General features: G+C 45.3%; 1 protein-coding gene across 3 annotated transcripts in view; it reads right to left on the bottom strand.

The window, feature by feature from the left end:
- Positions 1 to 19,470, bottom strand: part of LIMD1 (LIM domain containing 1) — a 91,881-nt gene that overhangs the window by 8,675 nt on the left and 63,736 nt on the right. For all 3 annotated transcript variants that reach the window (XM_019946738.3, XM_019946736.3, XM_019946734.3), the window contains one exon: positions 1,521 to 1,588. In XM_019946738.3, coding sequence (XP_019802297.1) covers positions 1,521 to 1,588 — 68 coding nt within the window. The remainder of the gene's footprint in view (positions 1 to 1,520; positions 1,589 to 19,470) is intronic.

Raw genomic sequence — 19,470 nt, 5'->3', positions numbered from 1 at the left:
CATCCTGTGGTCCTGTGATTCCCGTGGGGCTGACCCCATGATGGGTTCCAAGGCAAGGCACTGGCTCAGACCTGGCCAGTCAGAGCCTCGCAGTCGTCCAGCACCCAAGACTTTGCCCAGGGGTGGGCACCTGGCCCACCAAGGGCCCATGAGACTCCAGGAGCAGGACAGGCACTTGGCCCATCAGATGTGAAACTGGGAGACAGTCAACTCTGGTGTGCCACCATCTGACTATCAAACACACAGCGCTGGAGACTGAAGTGAACGTGTGGAGGAAGTGATTCCTGAGGGCACGCAGGAAGCAATTTCCTTGGGTTTGCTTGGCGGTTGCCGGCAAACACGCGTCATAATGAGTCAACCCACACATCCACAGAGAAGCTGGCCCCGAGCCAGCTCTGGGTCTCACGTTGGTGGTCCCACTGACCAGTCAGCGCTCCATGCCTGGCACTGTGTTAGGGTCTGAAGGTGTAAAGGTGAAGCAGCACGTTCCTCCCTCCCTAGGAAGTTACGGTCAAGTCCGGGAAAGACTTGTAAACAGACACGCGGTGCCCTGACCACTGGCAAGCCCGGGGCAGCAGCACACAGGAGGGGAGATCCACTGCGAGGCGGGGGAACGTGAAGGCCGTCGGGTGATCTGGGCAAACGAAGGGTGAAGACATTCCAAGCAGGGGACCCAGTGCAAGCCAAGGCACACAGGATGGGGCCATGGCGTGCAGAGAACCGCAAGCCTCAGAGTGAGTGAGATGGGAGGCTGCCCAGACCACAGAGAGCTCCTGCGCACGCTCTGAACCCTGGATCCCGGGCCTGGGCAGTGACACAGCACAGCAGTGAGGGGCCGGCGGAGCCATGCTGACGTCACGAGCCACACAGGCCTGGGGAGGATGCGGTGGCACCAGGCCCAATGCTTGGCCACACTCTAGGAGAGATAGGAAAGCGGAGGGGTAGAGGAGGAACCTAGGACACGGTTCTCAGAGATAAGTTCCCAGGCAAGGGGACTTTTCTGCTTCAGGTGACTCTCAAGTACAGTGGGAGGGGCTGGCGGATGGGCTGGGGACAACCCTGGGGACTGTCTGATGGGCAGGGAGATTGTGAACAGCTGGCCTCAGAGGCGCCTACGTGGCCGGAGTTCAGACGTGGGAGTCACTGGCACATGGACAGACTTTCAGTGCGTGGGAGAGGCAGGCAGGATGAGAAGTAAGGGGGCCCAGGTCCCAGAGTGAGAGTTAAGAGCTGGGTGGAGAAGGCAGAAATAGGCAAAGCACAAGAGGACACGCTGCGCAACCCCCAAGCCCCCGAAAAGCACAAAGCTCTGCAGTTTGTCATTTGCCTGGGAACGTGGGCCACCCCATGCTTCTGCAGAAGGAAAGTCAGGACACCTTTCTCCAGCAGTGCAGCTTCCGGACAGCACTAGGGACCACAGAGAGAAACCACCTTCTTCTGCTTAGCCCAGCTTCTCTGCACGCTCCCTGCCTGACTCAGGGCAGGACTGAAAGGAGGGGAAGCTTGGGTGACAAACTCACCAGGAAGTCTTCCTCACAAAACACTTTGCCATTGACAAAATAAAAGGCTTTTCCTCTCAGCTTCCGGCCTAAGGAAAAAACACAAAGGCAGGGTAAACAGAAAGTGTTAATATGCAGTGAAAAAAGAGAAAAGAAAGGCAAAATCTTTTAAAGCAGAAATAATAATAATACAAAATAATAATGCAAAAAATGCCAATTATCGATAAAAGTTTCTGGTTCCTGAAAGCTGCTGTGGTCCTTGGTAACAGGTAGACTCAGGCCAGAAGACAGGGTCCCCTGGTGGTTGCTGCCTGGCAGACTGACTTGGGAATCATCCCACACCCACTTCTCGCACCTCCTCTCTGCTGAGAAAGAAGCCAGCAAGACGCTGGGTGACAAGATGGCAGAGGCATCCACATGTGGGGATACCAGGCTACAGTCTCCTGTGACGCTGCCGTTTCCCACAGACATTGGGCATCATCACCTTTGACATATTCTCCAGGGGATGCTGGTGACAACCTATCGGGAAATTCCTATAAATTGGTCAGCTCTTATCTTCCTTACTTTCACATCTTTTTTCATCTGAACGACAGAAAACACACACTGTTGAAAAGATGATGATTTTTCCTATTTTCTCTTGATCTCAATGGGGTGGGTGGGGCTGGGAAAAATTCAAAGCACCTTGACTCCTTAGATGTACCTTTAGTTTCCATAGAGCTAGGACACTGACAAGAATAGCACACTGTACCAATTCCTTGCATCCCTTATGGAAAAACACAATGGGCCACCTGTTCAAGGTAAGCGGAAGCATCTTTTTGGGAGACCCTGGATCTGTATTCAGCAGCAACCCAAGATCTGAGAATACCTGCAGGGCCACGCACAGATCACACCCAACAGACTCCGTGGAAGTTTCAAAAACTGAATGAATTCTAAACACTAGTGGAATCAAGCTCCTTAGACCTAAAGTCACCTGAAACCAAAATCACCGATGTCGAAAATATTGATGGTGCTTGAGACACAGAGAAGTCCCCTCCCTACACAATGGGTGTCCTTGCCTGTGACGCCCCAGAGCAGGCAAAGAGCACAAGGTAACGAGGGAGAGGTTGCTGATGAAGACTCATCGGAGCTCAGAGAGGACTCTGAAAGCATCAATGTAGGGGAAAAGCCACAAAAAGAAATAAATGAAACTACAAAAGCAAAAAACTCCAGATGGACTAAAGACCTCAGTGCGAAAAACAAAAGCTGTTACAAGAAAATACAGGCAACTGTCTTTGACTTGAGCACGGTAAGGATTTCCATGCACTGACCATCCACTTGCCTGCCTCTATACTAAGCTTGACAGGAAGGCCCTGACCTTCTCCTGACCTCGTCAGACCCTTTGCGGGGTGTTAGTTGCTGCCAGATTTACTGCTATCTCAATGTCTCCCCAACCCTCTGATGGGTTCCTCTAGAACGTTTTAATGCTCTGAGCACGTGCTACATCCCCTGAGGACGTAACTGTAATTTCAACTCAGCCTCAGACTAAGAGGTCTTGGTAGCAGTCTAACCAAGGGAAGGGCAATAAATGGAATAAAGGGAAAGGCAAGTCAGGGATAAGAAGATGGCTACAACATACAACATGGCATTAGTATCTAAAACATACAAAGAATATTAATAATCCTAAGAAAAAGACAAGCAACCCAATGGGGAAAAAGATCAAAGGAAGGTGTAGAGAAGAGAAAACTGTTATTGAATCCAAGCTAGTACTGCTTGCCCCACGACAGGCCAATAAATGGAGAGACGAGCCATTGGGACAAGGAATAGCGACTTTATTCGGGAAGCCAGTAGACCGAGAAGATGGTAAACTCCTATTCCAAAGAACCACCGTGCCTGAGTTAGAATTCAGGCTCTTTTATACTAAAGGGGAGGGAGTAAAGCCAAACATTTCCTGGTTCCAGTCAGCCTCCAGAGGGGCATGCAGCCATTCACGGGTGGGCCTGTGAGCTAAACAAAGGATGTTTCCTGTGAGCTAAACAAAGGTATTTTAGCTTAATGTGCATTACCTGGGAGCCAGGGTTCCCAGAGATGGGCCATTATGTACACTTTAAGCTTAAAGGCAACATGCCTTTAAGGATTAACTTGTAATAGAATACAAAGGTTCTTCCCTATTACAAAACCTGTTAAACTCTAGGCAACAACCATTGAAAAAGATGTTCAATTCCACCACCAATCAGTGCATGCAAATTAAAACCACAATGAGAAGATAACGCATCCCTAGATGGGCAAAACTCACCAAGTCTGATAACTCCCTGTCTTGGCGAAGTTGTGAGACACAAGAGGGACCCTTTCACACTGCTGGTGGGAATGTCGATTGGCTTGACCACTTTGGGAAGAATTGGCAAGAGCCAGTTGACCTGAAAATTGACATTACCCACAACACACTGCTAGAGACACTCCTTGAGAAGCTCCCCCAGTGTGCAGAAGGAGGTGCATGTATGGATGTTCACTGCAGGGCTGAAATGAAAACTGAGAAACCCAGAGCATGTTCAGTGTTCACCAATATGGAAAAATTGATAAATACGTTGAGGAAGAATTTAGAGTTATATTCAATGGATGCGATACTAAACAGCAATCAAAATGAATGAACTAGGTCTGTATGTATCATTACGAATTGAACTGAAAATCCTCATATGCAAATGAGGAAAACTGTTCAACGATGCATTATTATGAGAGAGAGTGTATATGTCAGTTACATACACACAAAAACTAGTCCTATATATTGCCTATTGATACTTGTATATGAGGTAATAGTATAAAGGCTGGGATTGGAAGGATCCATACACTCAATTCATAATAGTACCTGCCCTGGGGAAGGGGGAAATGGGACGGGAGGGGGAACCAACATGATTCCACTTTATCTGTAATATTCTTCTTCCTTTATTAAAAATAAGCCAAAATGACAACAGATAAATGTTTGCGCATTCTGGGTGGTACGTAAATAAGGGTTATTTCCTATGGTACTTTCTTGTAGCTTTTTTTTTTCTTGTTGTTTTTAAACTGCACACACACAGCTTCTTTAGGTGAAACACTATAAACCAAAAGGCAAACAACATGCTAGAAAAAGCACCTGTACTATATGACAAACAGAACTTAACCCCAATATGCAAATTACTCAATTAACAGCCCAATATTTTAAGACTGGGCAAAGAATGGGGGGAAATGACAATAGTAGTATGAATGACCAATGAATATAAAAGAATCCTTAACTTTTCTCATTTTTTTTATAACTGCAAACTAAAATGGTATACCAAGCTTTGTCTATCCAATTAGCAAAGGCTAAAAAGAATGACAGTGTTAGTAATGACATTGACAGACTGACACTCTCCACTCTGCAAGGAAAAGCAGAAACTGAAACAAGCTTTTTAAGACAAATTTAATATCAAATTTCAACAGAATTTAGAAAGTTTGGATTATTGTGACCCAAAAATTCTACTGCAGGAATTTATCCCAAGGAAATAATCAAATTGTTTAAAGGATCTTCGTCGCAGCATCATTTATAACAGCTTACAAAAAAATGAGTGTCGGGCTTCCCTGGTGGTGCAGTGGTTAAGAATCTGCCTGCCAGTGCAGGGGACACAGGTTCGAGGAAGATGGGTCCAGGAAGATTCCCACATGCCATGGAGCAACTAAGCCCGTGCAGCACAGCTACTGAGCCTGCACTCTAGAGCCCACAAGCCACAACTACTGACCCCATGTGCCACAACTACTGAAGCCCGCGTGCCTAGAGCCCATGCTCCAGAACAAGAGAAGCCACCGCAATGAGAAGCCCGCACACTGCAAGGAAGAGTAGCCCCCGCTTGCTGCAGCTAGAGGAAGCCCGTGCGCAGCAACAAAGACCCAACGCAGCCAAAAATAAAATAAATTAAATAAGTAAATTTTTTTAGAAATGAGTGTCAACCAAATATCTAATTCTTATCAGATAAATTACGTACTATTACGAAGTCATATTAAAGAATGTGTTTCTGACAGGAAGAGGAGAGTGAAGAGAAAAAAAAAAAAGATTGTTTTCCAAAAATATTTAGTGGAGAAATACTTAAAATACTGCAAAATGGGGTTAAAAACATCTGTGTGTCTGTGTGTGTGTGTGTGTGTGTGTGTACACAGACATGGACACACATACACACTTATATGCTCATACACAGTCATTATCTCTGAGTAAAGGAAATGGTGATGTTATTAGTTTTTTTCTGCAATGATTATGTATATTATTTTTATTGCCTGAAACAAACTTGAATGGAGTGAGAGAGTGTGAATGGCAATGAGGCATACGTTAGAAGTCTTTAGTTCTCCAAAGTTTCCCTCCTGTCCTTACCTCAAAGTTGTTCTAGGAAGTTCTCATTCTAGAACCTTCACAAGCATTTCCCAACTAAACTAGGATAACAAGAATGAGTACCTACAGCTCAGTGATTTCAGGGTTCACTAACAGAACCCTGTGACAGCCATGGAAGTTAAACTTAATTACTTTACTGACTTACAAATTTCCCCTCTATAAAAAGATTCCACAGGGCTCAGTTTTAGAAAGGAAAATGAAAACTAACTAGAGTATCCTTTCTACCTTGTGTCCCTGCCAGGCTCGCGGTGAGAGCTTATGTCCTGCTTCCAGTCCCTCCCTGGCAGCCAAGGCGACAAGGACACAAACAGCCCACCCTAAGAGGAAAACAATCCCCACACCGTCTGGCTGCAAGTCCGTGCAGCGCCGTTGCTCTGCTGCTCCCGTCTGGGACGTCCCACTGGGATGACCTGGTTCTGATGAGAGGAAGGGAAGCGAGGTTGCAGCTACTGAGGAGGCCACTAGAGGGAGCAAGGAGGCCGTCTGGAAACGCACAGGACTTCCTAGAGAGAGGTGAGGCTTCTGAGGCAAGGCGTGGAGAACGCCCCGCTCTGGTTCCCGGAACAGGGTCAGGGAAGTTCTAAAGAATCTAAGCAGGAATTAGCTTTTTGATTTAACAGAGGGTAGATCACCTCTGTTCCAAAAATCATAGAGGAAAATCATCACACGTGCAACAAAAGTGTCGAACCCTCCAGCACTGTAAGAAACACAAAGTAAACAAGAGCTTTTCCCACTTATGATAACAAAGATTTTTTTAAACAGTCATATTCATTTGTGATGGCTGTCAGTGCATATTTCTGTAAGCTATAGAGGAGAGTGTAAAACGATTAACTCACCCTGGAGAGGAAACTTTAAAATGTTTATCTCTGACTCAATTGGGCTGTCTGGGACTTAGCTTAGGGAAAGAATCGGAAATGTGAATAAACGTTTACTTAGATCCAAATTGGCAGCCTTAGAGAAATGACCACATAAAACAGAACACATTTAAATGTAATATGTAGTCATTTAAAATACCAGTCAAATAAGTGTTTCATTGGTATTCGAAAATGTTTATACTATAGAAGGATACTCAAATTACATTAGTAAGTGAAAAAAGCAAGCTAGATAACTATATTTATAGTATAATTCCATTTCAGTAACCTATACCCATACACACACACCACTGATATGAAAAAAAAACTGGAAGACTGCATATTAAAACTAATAGTGGTGAGCACTGGCTGATGGTGTTACAGGGAAATTTCACTTCCTATTTTATAATTTTCTTTTTAAAACTTATCTTATATAGCACTGTCAGGTTGTATTAAAGGGAAATTTCACTTATCACTTTATACTTTTCAATATTTAAAATTTTTTTCTAGTATTTAGTACACTGGAAGATGGTATGAGAGAAATTTCTGCTTCATACATATGAAGCATAAATTTCTGCTTCATACATACAAATAGATTAAATTTCTCTGGAATTATGTATCTAATCTGAGAAACAATACTTTCTTCTTAATTTTTAAAAAAAAACTCTTACGTAATAATGTGAAAAGTTAAAAAAAAAAAGTAAGATTCAACTATGTAAAGAAGAAATTCAAAGAAAAAAAGACTGGAAAGGAAATCTGTCCAAGAATGACAGTGCCTCTGAGGAGACATATATGGTAGGTATCTGTAGGATGTGGGGTGGGGTGGGGGGAATGTTCGCTAGTTGTTTGCTTCTTTATACTCTCCTACACATCCCCAAACTTTTGAAGATGAACAGGTATCACTTTGATCATCATTTTAAAAAGTGCCCACTGGCTAGGCAAATCCTCTTTTTTTTTTTTTGGCCACGCGGCTTGTGGGATCTTAGTTCCCCGACTAGGCATCGAACCCAGGCCCTCGGCAGCGAAAGCGCCAAGACCTAACCACTGGACCTCCAGGGAACTCCCTAGACAAATCCTTTTGCTGCCAGGCCCCAGAGCTGAGGAGTCCCATGTCCAGACCCCAGAGGCCAGGGGAGGGCTCAGAGGTTGCATCTGCATTTCCTTTATTACCAAAAAAAGAAAAAATATTTAAGACTCCGCCACAGTCCTGAGAAGGTGGGACCTTCCTCTGCTCCGAAGGACTCAAACTCCAGTTTTCACTAAAGTTTTAAAAGACACCCTGCATTTAGAAACTGCCTCCAACACCCATATTTAGTTTGCATTTTGTCAGAGTGAGAGAAAAAAACTAACATCTGTTGATTGCCTTCTGTGTTTCAAGTACTATATTTAGAACCTTCATATACTAAAAGAAGTTTTAAAGGTGTCTGAAAACACTGCCACACATATCACTGCATCATTAACCCCCTTTCTGTCCACACCTGCCACATGCCTTTCACAGAGATGTTTCACAAACCACTCCGTGTCACCTACTCTAGGATTCAGCCAGCACGGAAAGGGTTCACCCAAGAATTAGGCAGAAATACAACCTGTCACGTGTCAACATCACGGAGCAGTGCAAAGATGCAGGAATTGCTTACTCTTGGGACTCACTGGAAATGACACCCAGGGTTGCTCCCAGCTCTCTGGGTTTCCTCTTCTCTTCATAAAAACACCATACTTATAGGTTAAAAGTTATCACCTCCATTTCATAAATTCCAAGGCTCAGAGAGGCTAGCCCAGGCAGTAAGTGGGCAGGTTGGAAGCCAGGCTGTCTGACGCTGACGTGCGTGCTTGTTCCATTGTGCCATGAGCCCGCCCGCACTATTTAATGCTTGCTGAGTGCACACCTCCACGTGGATTCCAGTTTCTCTCTTCCTACCAGGGAACGGAGAAGGGCATTTTCATTTCTTAAAGCACTTTCTATGTACTGGGCACTTTACCTACGTTGTATCTCTTTGTCTTGACAATTCTGTAAAATTCCCCTGCGATGGCACCCAAGTGGTTATAACGTGACTGGTGACTGACCCCCATCTTCTACCGCAGACACATGGAGTGACAGTGAGGCCAGGCAGAAAACAGCAAGAAAACTCATCTTGAGAAGCAGGGAGGCAGAGAGAAGGTATCCTCCCATCTGAATCACTCCAGATCTAGCCAATGAAACAGAAACCAATGAACCTGGAAATTCCTGGAATCACGGCCACTGTCCTGAAAGTTTCAATCAAGTGCAGGACCCAGAATCACCCTCATTGACAAATAAGCTAGAGCAGCCAACCACCACTAGGTGGCGCCAGACCACAGCCACGACAGGGACAGGCGGGAGCAGCACTACCAGCTGAGAATTCCAGGCTGGCGGGTGTTGGAGGTTGGCGGGGGTCATTTCCTCAATCCTGCAATAACGTGACCCCACGCTTTAAGCAGGTTAACTCCACTTATCGCATTATATGCAGTTTTACTGAGTCTTCGTTTTGAAGATGGGGAAACAAAAGCTAAAGTGGTCAGGCAAACTTGGCTGTGTGTCTGAAGCTAAGCAGAAGAGCTGGGATTTGCACCCAGGTCTCACTAGTGTTAAGTCAACACCTTTCCCATCACAATATACTATCCCTTTGTCCCGGAACAAGTATTTCTCAGACTGTGGGAGGGGAAGAAGGTGGATTCTTGACCTTCCTAATCACACCTCTTCCCCACGCGACTCCCTTGAGTTGGTGACAAATCACTGTCCTTACACTTCCTATGGTGGCACATACTTGGAGCCAGCTGTGCCATGCCAGAGCTCATACACACCAGAAGATAAAACAACGGTCAAGGTGTGAACACCAGAAAATTAAGCCAGCGGTTCTCAAACTTTAGCATGCTTCAGAACCACCTGGTGAGTTTGCTAAAACACAGATTTCTGGGCCCCTCCCCAGAGATTCTGATTCAGTAGGTCTGGGAAGGGCCTGAGGATTCGCCTTTCTAATGAGTTCCCAGGTGATGCTGACTGTGCTGGCCCAAGGACCACACTTGGAGAACCACAGAGTTAGGCTATGCCCCAGGACTGTCTCTGAAGCAGCATCTCCACTTGAAGAGATTCATCTTGTTCAAACAAAGTGCTAAGACCTAGACCATCCCTATAACAATTGGCATCAAACATAAAGCTGTTGAGAAGGAGGGTGTGCCCGGGTTACATCTTTATAACTCTAGTTTCAGAATCATCCTGCTTCTAGTCCCTGAAACAGGAAACGGATAGCGATATGCACAAGAAAAATATACCAAATAAAGAGCTTTTCCACAGCTTTAGAATACAGTACTCAAAGTTGCTCTTTATTTTCCGATCACAACAATAGTTTATAAAATATTCACTAATAAATGTAAAGATTCATCGAGAATCCGTTCCAAAAAGCCACTTCCCATAGATGCAGTGAATGAATATTTTATATATGCCTTCAGGGGCACCTTCAGATGAAAACAGAAAAATGTGGATAAAGTCAGTGTAGCTTGGTGAAGGAAACAGCGGTTGAGGATGACACAAAGAGAGGTTGGCCATTTAATGTGACAAATAAAACTAAACTTGCAATACTCACCATTCTCCCTTGTTTCTAGAAATAGAAACAACTCATCTATTCTGGAAAAGTAATTGGCCCTTGGCTGTAAGACTTAACCGCAAATTTCAGTTTCTAAAATATCTCCCTGAAAAGTAAAAATGCAAGGTTTTCCCAACAAGGAAGATACTTCCTGAGAAAAGTAAAAGCTAGCAATTGTTTAGATCATGTTTTAATTGCACCGTTCCAACTGGTAACTTCTACCTGTGCCGTCCACAGTGGCTACCGGCCCATATGTGGCTACTGATATGTAACTGAATTAATTAAATAAAATAACATTAAAAATTCAGTTCAGGGACTTCCCTGGTGGTCCAGTGATAAAGAATCCGCCTTCCAATGCAGGGGACACGGGTTGGATCCCTGGTCAGGGAACTAAGATCTCACATGCCGCGCGGCAACTAAGCCCGTGCGCCACAACTACAGAGCCCACGCGCCCTGGAGCCTGCGCGCCACAACTAGAGAAGAGAAAAAACCCGTGCGCCACAACAAAGAGCCCGCGTGCTCCAACTAAGACCCGAGGCAGCTAATAAATAAATAAATAAATAATAAATCTTAAAAAGAAAAAAGTCAGTTCAACTTGAACAAGCACATTCCAAGTCCCTGAAAGCCACTTGTGACCAGGGCAGCTATAGAACACTTGCATCAGCCACAAAGGTCTACCGGATCTACCGCTTCAAACAGCTTTTTCCAGAATAGGATAACTGTTAGAAGGTATTGCTAACAACAAAGCAACAGAAAGAAACCAACCAAATTGGTTCGGCTCCAGTGAACAGATCAACCTGGATTCCACAGGCTCATCTTGCCCCAGGGGGATGAGGAACAGGAAGAAAGAGGAAAGTGGAAAAGCTCAGGCTGGGGTCCTTGGCTTTGCTACTTCCCAAGTGAGAGGCTGGCTGGGCACCTAAACCCCTGGGTTCCTCCAAAGAGGGTGCTGAGGAGAGGACAAAATCAGGGATCACAGTGGGGCCCAGCACAGCACCGGCTCATGCTAAGCATGTGACATAAGGCACCGTTACCAGGATTCCTTCAAAAACCGTCAAGTTTTTTTTTTTTTTTTTTTTTGGCGGTACGCGGGCCTCCCACTGCTATGGCCTCTCCCGTTGCGGAGCACAGGCTCCGGACACGCAGGCTCAGCGGCCATGGCTCACGGGCCCAGCCTCTCCGCGGCATGTGGGATCCTCCCGGACTGGGACACGAACCCGTGCCCCCTGCATCGGCAGGCGGACTCTCAACCACTGCGCCACCAGGGAAGCCCAAAAACCCTCAATTATTGAAGGTAAAAGTCACATCCACTTCCATCTCCCTCTTTATCCAAATCCTCCAGGTCACTGTTCCCTTCTCAGTTTTCCTGGGGTAAAGGGCCAGGTCTTGGGGGTTTTGTTTTTAATTGCCACCTGTCAGACTTATTTTCTCGTAAAACACAATAATGTGGGAAAATGAAACATGAAATCCAAGCCTCAATATGCTGTCAAATTGTTATGAAAGTTTCCAGTTTCTGTTGAGAGTGTTATGAAAAGGCTCAATTTCTGTGCTTCTGTCCTTACTGGCCAGCACTGGCTGAGGACCACACTCTGAGTAGCCCACTCCTCACTGCAATCCTCTTCTCACTAGCCACTCCCCAGTCTTTTTTTTTCCTTACAGTTTTCCATGCCCACTATTCCAGACCATCATCATCTGAGTCAGAGGAAAGAACGCTGCACAGAGAAAAAATCCTGGAGATTCGCAGAGGGTCTCCTCTGAGGATTTAGCAGAGCACAGATCAGCACATGCATATGAAGAAAATAACCACCGCTGGGGGTAAAAGACATCCGAAAGGATGAAAGAGAACAGTGCCTGGTGTGCACAAGGGCCGGAAACGGTCTATTCCCACCAGACAGACTGGGAAAACACATAATAATCCACGCAACACTGAGTAAAATACTCAGAAAGGTTTTGCCCTGGGAGTGGGGCATAATTACCCCTAGACTGAGCTCTGCTCTAAACTCACTTAGCAAATCATAAAAACCACACTGGAAAGGATTACTGTTTCTAAATAAGTTATCTGCACCCCAGAAGATTTAATGCTCAAGAAGATTTAATGGAATGTAAAAATATCTACGACTCAACAAGGTATGATTCACAACATGTGGCATCCAATCGAAGATGATCAGGCATGTAAAGAGGCAAGAAAACACAACCCATAATGGAGAAAATAATCAATCTATGGAAATCAACCCAGATCTGAGACAGACATTAGCATTAGTAAAGAAGGACGAGTTATTGTTATTCTAGTCCATATGTCCCAAAAGTTAAACAGTGACACAGAAGATATTTTTAAGAGGCCCAAATTGAACTGCTAGAGATGACAACTAAAATGTCAGGTGAAAGATACACTGAATGGGATTAAAAGCAGATTACACATTGTAGGAGAAAACATCTATGACGTTAAAAGCATAGCAATAGAAACTGTCCAAAATGCAACAGAGAGGAAAGAATCTAAAAACAAAAAGACCATTAATGGGGGGGAGAGATAAATTAGGAGGTTGGAATTAACATACACACACTACTATATATAAGATAGATGATCAACAAGAAAGCACCATATAGCACAGGGAACTCTACTTAACGCTCTGTAACAACCTATATGGGAAAAGAATCTGAAAAAGAATGAATATGTGTATACGTATAACTGAATCACTTTCCTGTACACCTGAAACTAACACAACATTGTAAATCAACTATACTCCAATTACATTTTTTAAAAAAGAAAGAAAGAAAAGACCATTAAAGTGAGCCGTGGGACAACTTCAAGATGCCGAACCAAGGGGCCACTGGAGTCCCTGAAGGGGAAAGGAGGGTGTGGCAGGAAATTTGAAGAAATAATGGCCAAAAATATTCCAGATTTGATGAAGACCATACACTAACAGATCCAAAAAGCTCAACAAACCCCAAGCACAAGAAACATGAAAAGTGTACCAAGGGACATCATGATCAAACTTCTCAAAATCAATGATAAAGGGAAAATCTTAGAGGAAAAAGACATGTTACGTACAAAGAGACAAAGATAAAGATGGCACTGGATTTCTGATTGAAAACAAAGCAAGCAAGAAAACAGTGAAACAACATTTTTTAAAAATGAAAGAACTATCGACCTAGAATTCCACACACAGCAAAAAATATCTTTTAAAACCAAAGTGAAGTACGGCTGAATTCAGACATTCAAAAGCTGAAACAGTTCTGCACGGGCAGATCTGCATTACCAAAGGAAAAAAAAAAAAAGTTAAAGGAAGTCTTTTTTTTTTTTGCGATACACGGGCCTCTCACTGTTGTGGCCTCTCCCGTTGCGGAGCACAGGCTCCAGACGCGCAGGCTCAGCGGCCATGGCTCACGGGCCCAGCCGCTCCGCGGCATGTGGGATCTTCCCGGACCGGGGCACGAACCCATGTCCCCTGCATCAGCAGGCGGACTCTCAACCACTGCGCCACCAGGGAAGCCCTAAAGGAAGTCTTTTAAGGAGAAAGAAAATGGTACCAGATGAAAATCTGGATTTAAACAAAGGAATGAAGAAGACTAGAAACAGTAACTGCATGGAAAAATAAGATTTTGTTCTCATTAGTTAAATCTCTTTAAAAGATAATTGACTACAGCAATGGAAGAAAACTGAGAGACCGGAAGTAAACCCTTACATTTTAGGGTCAATGAATTTTTGACGAATTTGCCACAACAATCCAATTGAGAAGGAACAGGCTTTTCAACAGACAGGGCTGGGAAAACTGGCTATCCACACGCCAGAGAATGAACCTGAACTTCTACCCCAAACCCCATACAAGAATTAACTCAAAATAGATCCAAGAGCTCAACCTAAGAGCTAAAAACTATAGCTCTCAGGGCATGAATCTTTGTGACATTTGGTAGGTCTATGTTTTCTGAGATAAAGCACCAAAACCACAAGAAACAAAAGAAAAAATAGATAGATTAGACTGTATCAAAATTGAAAACTTCTGTGCTGCAAATAATAATATCAGGAAAGTGAAACAACAGTGCACAGAATAACAGAAAACATTGGTAAATTATATATCTAACAGGATATCTACATGTAGAACATATAAAGAACCATTAGATCTCAATAATAAAAAGACAAATAACCCAATTAAAAATGGCTAAGGGGGGACCTTCCCTGAGAGTCCAGTGGTTAAGACTCCGAGCTTCCAATGCAGAGGGCGCAGGTTCAATCCCTGATCAGGGAACTGAGTTCCCACATGCCATTCGGTGCAGCCAAAAAAAAAAGGGTAAGGGATCTGGATAGACATTTATCCAAATAAGACATACAAATAGGCCATGAAAAGATGCTCCATGTCAGTCATCAGGGAAATGCAAATCAAAACCACACTGAGATTCAACTTCACGCTCACTAGGATGGTTAGAATCAAAGTCACACAATCACAAGTACTGGCAAGAATGTGGAGATACTGGAACCCTCGTACACTGCTGGTGGGAATGTAAAATGGTGCAGCCATTTTGCAAAACAGTGCCTCAAAAAAGTTAAACATAGAGTTACCATATGACACAGCGATTCCACTCCTAGATATCTATCCTAAAGAACTGAAAAAATATGTCCACACAGAAACATGCACAAGAATCTTCATAGCAGCCTTATTTATAATGGCCAAAAAGTGGAAACGAGTGCCCACTGACTGATGAATGGATAAATAAAATGTGGTCTATCCATACGATGGATTATTATTCAGCCATAAAAAGGAACGGAGGGACTTCCCTGGTGGCGCACTGGTTAAGAATCCGCCTGCCAATGTAGGGGACACGGGTTTAATCCCTGGTCCAGGAAGATCCCACATGCCGCGGAGCAACTAAGCTTGTGCGCCACAGCTACTGAGCCTGCACTCTAGAGCCCATGAGCCACAACTACTGAGCACGCGGGCTGCAACTACTGAAGCCCGCGTGCCTAGAGCCCGTGCTCCGCAACAAAACAAAACAAAAAGAAGCCACCGCAATGAGAAGCCCGCGCACCTCAACGAAGAGCAGCCCCCGCTCACCGCAACTAGGGAAAGCCCACGCACAGCAATGAAGACCCAACGCAGACAAAAATAAATAAATTCGTGAATAAATAAATATTTTAATAAATAAATATAAAAGGAATGAAGTTCTGATACATGCTACAACATGGATGACTCTGGATCACATTATGCTAAGTAAAAGAAGCTAGTTACAAAAGACCACATACATATGACTCTATTTATATGAAACATCCACAGTAGGCAAATCTATACAGGAGTGCTTGCTTAGGGCCAGAAAAAGAGGGACAGGGAATGGGGAGTGAAAGCTTATGGGTACAGGGTAATGGATAATGCCACCTTTATGCCCTCCAACATTTCCTCAGTGCTAACTGTGTGCCCTGCATTATACTAAAGGTGGCAGATCAAGGGTAAATCAAGGTCAGTTAAATACTGTCCCCGTTCTCACAAAACTGACCACAGAGGGGGAGGCATAGACCCCTGCCAACAGTTTCAATCTAATCATAATTCAAAACACCACAAGACAGGTAAATGAACAAGGTGTGTATGACACCTGCATCAGAGGAGCCACAGCAGAGATCACAATGGAGGACATCGCTTGCAGAGTGATGCGTACCTGGTGGGATGAAGTGTGAGGGCGACAAGACAGGGGTAGGAAAGGGTGGGTGATGTTTAGTGTGGCCGGAGGTTCCGAAGGACACAGGGTGGAGGAGACAGTGGCAAGAGAGCACACAAGAAAGGGTTGGAACTACTTGAAGGAATGCGTTCAATGTCAAGTAAAGGAATCAGACTATGATGTCATGAGAAGAAGTGGCTGAGGTCTCAGAGCAGGGGAGTGGTCCCCTCACAGCTGTGCTCAAAGGCCAGCTGTGTGGATGGAGGTGGGCAGGGCAGCAAACGGGACCTGAGGCAGGCAGGAGGGACAGCAGTGATCCACAGGAGGAACAGAGAGGGTCTTCCCCCAGTGGGGCCCCCGGGCCCCCGCCGGCTTGCAAACCCACCAACAGTGGACACTGCAGGGGCTGCTGCTTGCACGGTCTGTCCCGGCAATGGATTTGCCAGACTCCCAGGCTGCTCAGTGCCCCGGAGGTGCATCTGGTGCTTGAAAACCTGATCACAGGATCCACGCCTGGCTCATGTGGTAATAAGGATTCTCTTCCCCTTTAAACTTTAACTGGCAGGAAGATTGCATTGGCTTTGAGTCATCAAGTCAACAGAAGACCACAGAGCAATGAGGAAGAAGCATATGACGTACTTCTAAATGGAACAAACAGAACATAAAAGCAAGTACTGTGATGACAACCTGGCAAAAATGATGTCCATGTGGGTATAGCCAACATTATTTTGTTTTGGTTTGGTTTGGTTTGGGGTTATGGGTGATTTTCTTCTTCCACATGTATTTTTTTTACAATGTGACTATATTGCCTTTGTGACGCATAAAGTAAAAACAATAAACTTACTGATTGTTTCTTATTAATAAGTGAACTATGGCTTAGGAGTAGAGACTTTACCTACAATGTCCAATATGGTAGCCACTAGCCACGTGTGGCTATTTCAATTTAAACTGAATTAATTAAAATGAAATAAAAATGTCAACTCCACAGTCACACTAGCCACGTTTCAAGCACTCAAAAGTCACATGTGGCCGTGGCTACCCTACTGGACGGTGCACGTCTAGAGCTCAGAAAAGCAGCCAGGGAGCTGGGGGACAAATGAAGGTAAGTGGGTGGGGGTGAGGCCAGTCACACGGCCACAGACAAGATCCCAGCTGACTGCATCGGACCCCCTGAGATGCTCGTCACGCACGCATGGGCCTCTGCTCTGTAGACTTCAGGAATCAGGATGTCTGCAGGTGGAACAAGCTTCTTGGGACTGGGGCTGGTGTTCGGTAAAGATGAGGACCAGAGAGGTGGCAAAAACATAGACTGTGGAGCCACCTGGACCTGACCCGGGACCCCAGTCCCCCACAGACCAGCTATGCAACTGCTCTGGGGCTCCACTTCCTCTTGTGCAAATGAGTGTGGCTGGGAAGCAAATGAGGGGCGTGAGATGACCGAGCAAATATTCTGCAAACGGTGGCTCATAGTACAGCCCGTGTCAGAGGCATCAGAGCACTGACAGAAAGCCTGGGTGCAGACGAAATTGCCAGTATATATACGGGGAAGGCAGAGGAGGAAGACAGAGAGAGGGAGGGAGGTTGATCGGCTATAAGGAATTGGCTCCCATGATTATGGGGATCGACAAGTCCCAAGATCTGCAGTCAGCAGGCTGGAGGCCCAGGACAGTGATGATGTAGCTCCAGCCCAAAGGCAGGAAACAACTGGTGTCCCTGTTCCAGGCAGTCAGGCAGGAGGAAGTCCCCTCACTCCAGAAGTGTCTACCTTTTTGTTCTATTGAACAAAACTGACTGGGTGAGGACCACCCACATAAGGGAGAGCTTTACTCAGTCTACCAATTGTTACTCCATCAAGAAACCTTCACAGACACCCAGAATAATGTTAGACCAAACTCTGGGCACCCCATGGCCCAGTCAAGTTGACACATAAAATTAACCATCGCAGGGCCAGAGGTGGGGACGGAAGCTTAAGAGAACGTTTGAGAGACAGAACATTTAAGAGAGAAGAGATGCCCTTAGCAAGATGAGGGCACAAAGGAGGCCCAAGCAGTAACTGTGGTGCCAGAACAAAGCTCAGTTTTCCGTAAAAGACCTCACTCCCTAAATCCAGGGTTCTGGGTCCGAGATGCGGCACCCAGTGTAACGTCATGTGCTTATCAGGGTGTGATGAGCCCCGGCGTGTCAGAGCACCCTCCATTATGCTCTTAGGGTTGAGGACACACTGGGTACCACCAAGTCTCACCGTTGGTCTGGGATTATTGAAGGAAAGGGTGCAGATTTCCACCCAAACTATGCGTGTGCAAATGTAAGAAAAGTGTTTGGAATGCAGGTGTGGCAATTAATGATACAGGTCGCACTGGAGTCACCCTTACAACATAGCTTAAAAATTCCAGACTCCTTTAATGTCACAGGCACGAAGAAGCTGATGTTCTCTCACTGTCGGGGACATCATGGCTTCTCACTGCATCAACAAAGTCTGACCTGGGAAACCAAGTCTGGTCCCAATTCTGGTGCACGCAGCAGAACTGGGTTTGCTGGAGAGGGACAAGTGACCGTCTGATGACACGTCAAGTAAAAGCCACCCCTCTGCTCTCCTGCAACCCGCACAGCCCTTTGCCCAGCTCCGTCTATTTTGGTCGTTTCCTGATTCCACCCTCACCCGCTGATTTCCTTTGTATCTGCCCACGGTCCCTTCCTCACTTTCTTGATCTTCAGCTTTTCCCCTAGATCCAGCTGACTCATTCAGCTCGCACACAAATGCTGAATCTGATGAGGAATATTGGGATGACTTAACAGCTCAGAAATTCAGGGATCAAAGCCCTTAAAAAGGAACAGACCTCTAATCAAAGCCCTTAATCCACTTCTCTCCTACGGGTACATCCCACCCACTACTGAATTCTAGCTCCCCTATTCCAAGTACAAGGCCACTCTTCTGCATTCACAAGTCAAAAGTATCCCCAAACCCAACCTTTGCTGTCACATAGCCCCCAGGCAGAGATGAACCTGAGATGTCATGGCAAGATCCAGTGTCTCTCTAAGCAAAGCTAATTTGATACGGTGGCTGCAAGCAAGGGCTGTGGGTCCACACGGTCCTGGGTTCAAGTGCCAACCAGGCTATTTAACATCGATATAACCAACCACAAGCAAACTAAACTCTCCAAGCCTCTGCTCGTCTGTGAAATGAGAGTAATAACAGTGCTGAACTCACTGGGCTGTTAATAAGGATTTAGTGAGCTACTGCGAGCGAGAGGATCGGGCAGGGTCAGGCCGAAAGTAAGCTAGAAAGCTCACCTGCGAATTACTTACAAATATTGAGATGACTCTTAAGAAAGCGTGCCTGCCATGAATTAAAGGGAGACCTCCCTAACTCAGGCTCAACTATTTCAGAATCTGGGCACCTCCAAAGGCTGGGCTGGTGAGGAGGCATATACAGAGTCCATGAAAAAGGTTAACATGATTTCAGAGGCAGTGCTTAGACTTGGTAAGAGAAACAAAACCACCACCAAGAA

Source organism: Tursiops truncatus, chromosome 10, assembly GCF_011762595.2.
Source record: "Tursiops truncatus isolate mTurTru1 chromosome 10, mTurTru1.mat.Y, whole genome shotgun sequence".
NCBI classification, from domain to species: domain Eukaryota; kingdom Metazoa; phylum Chordata; class Mammalia; order Artiodactyla; family Delphinidae; genus Tursiops; species Tursiops truncatus.
This window is presented reverse-complemented; position numbering and strand designations above follow the sequence as displayed.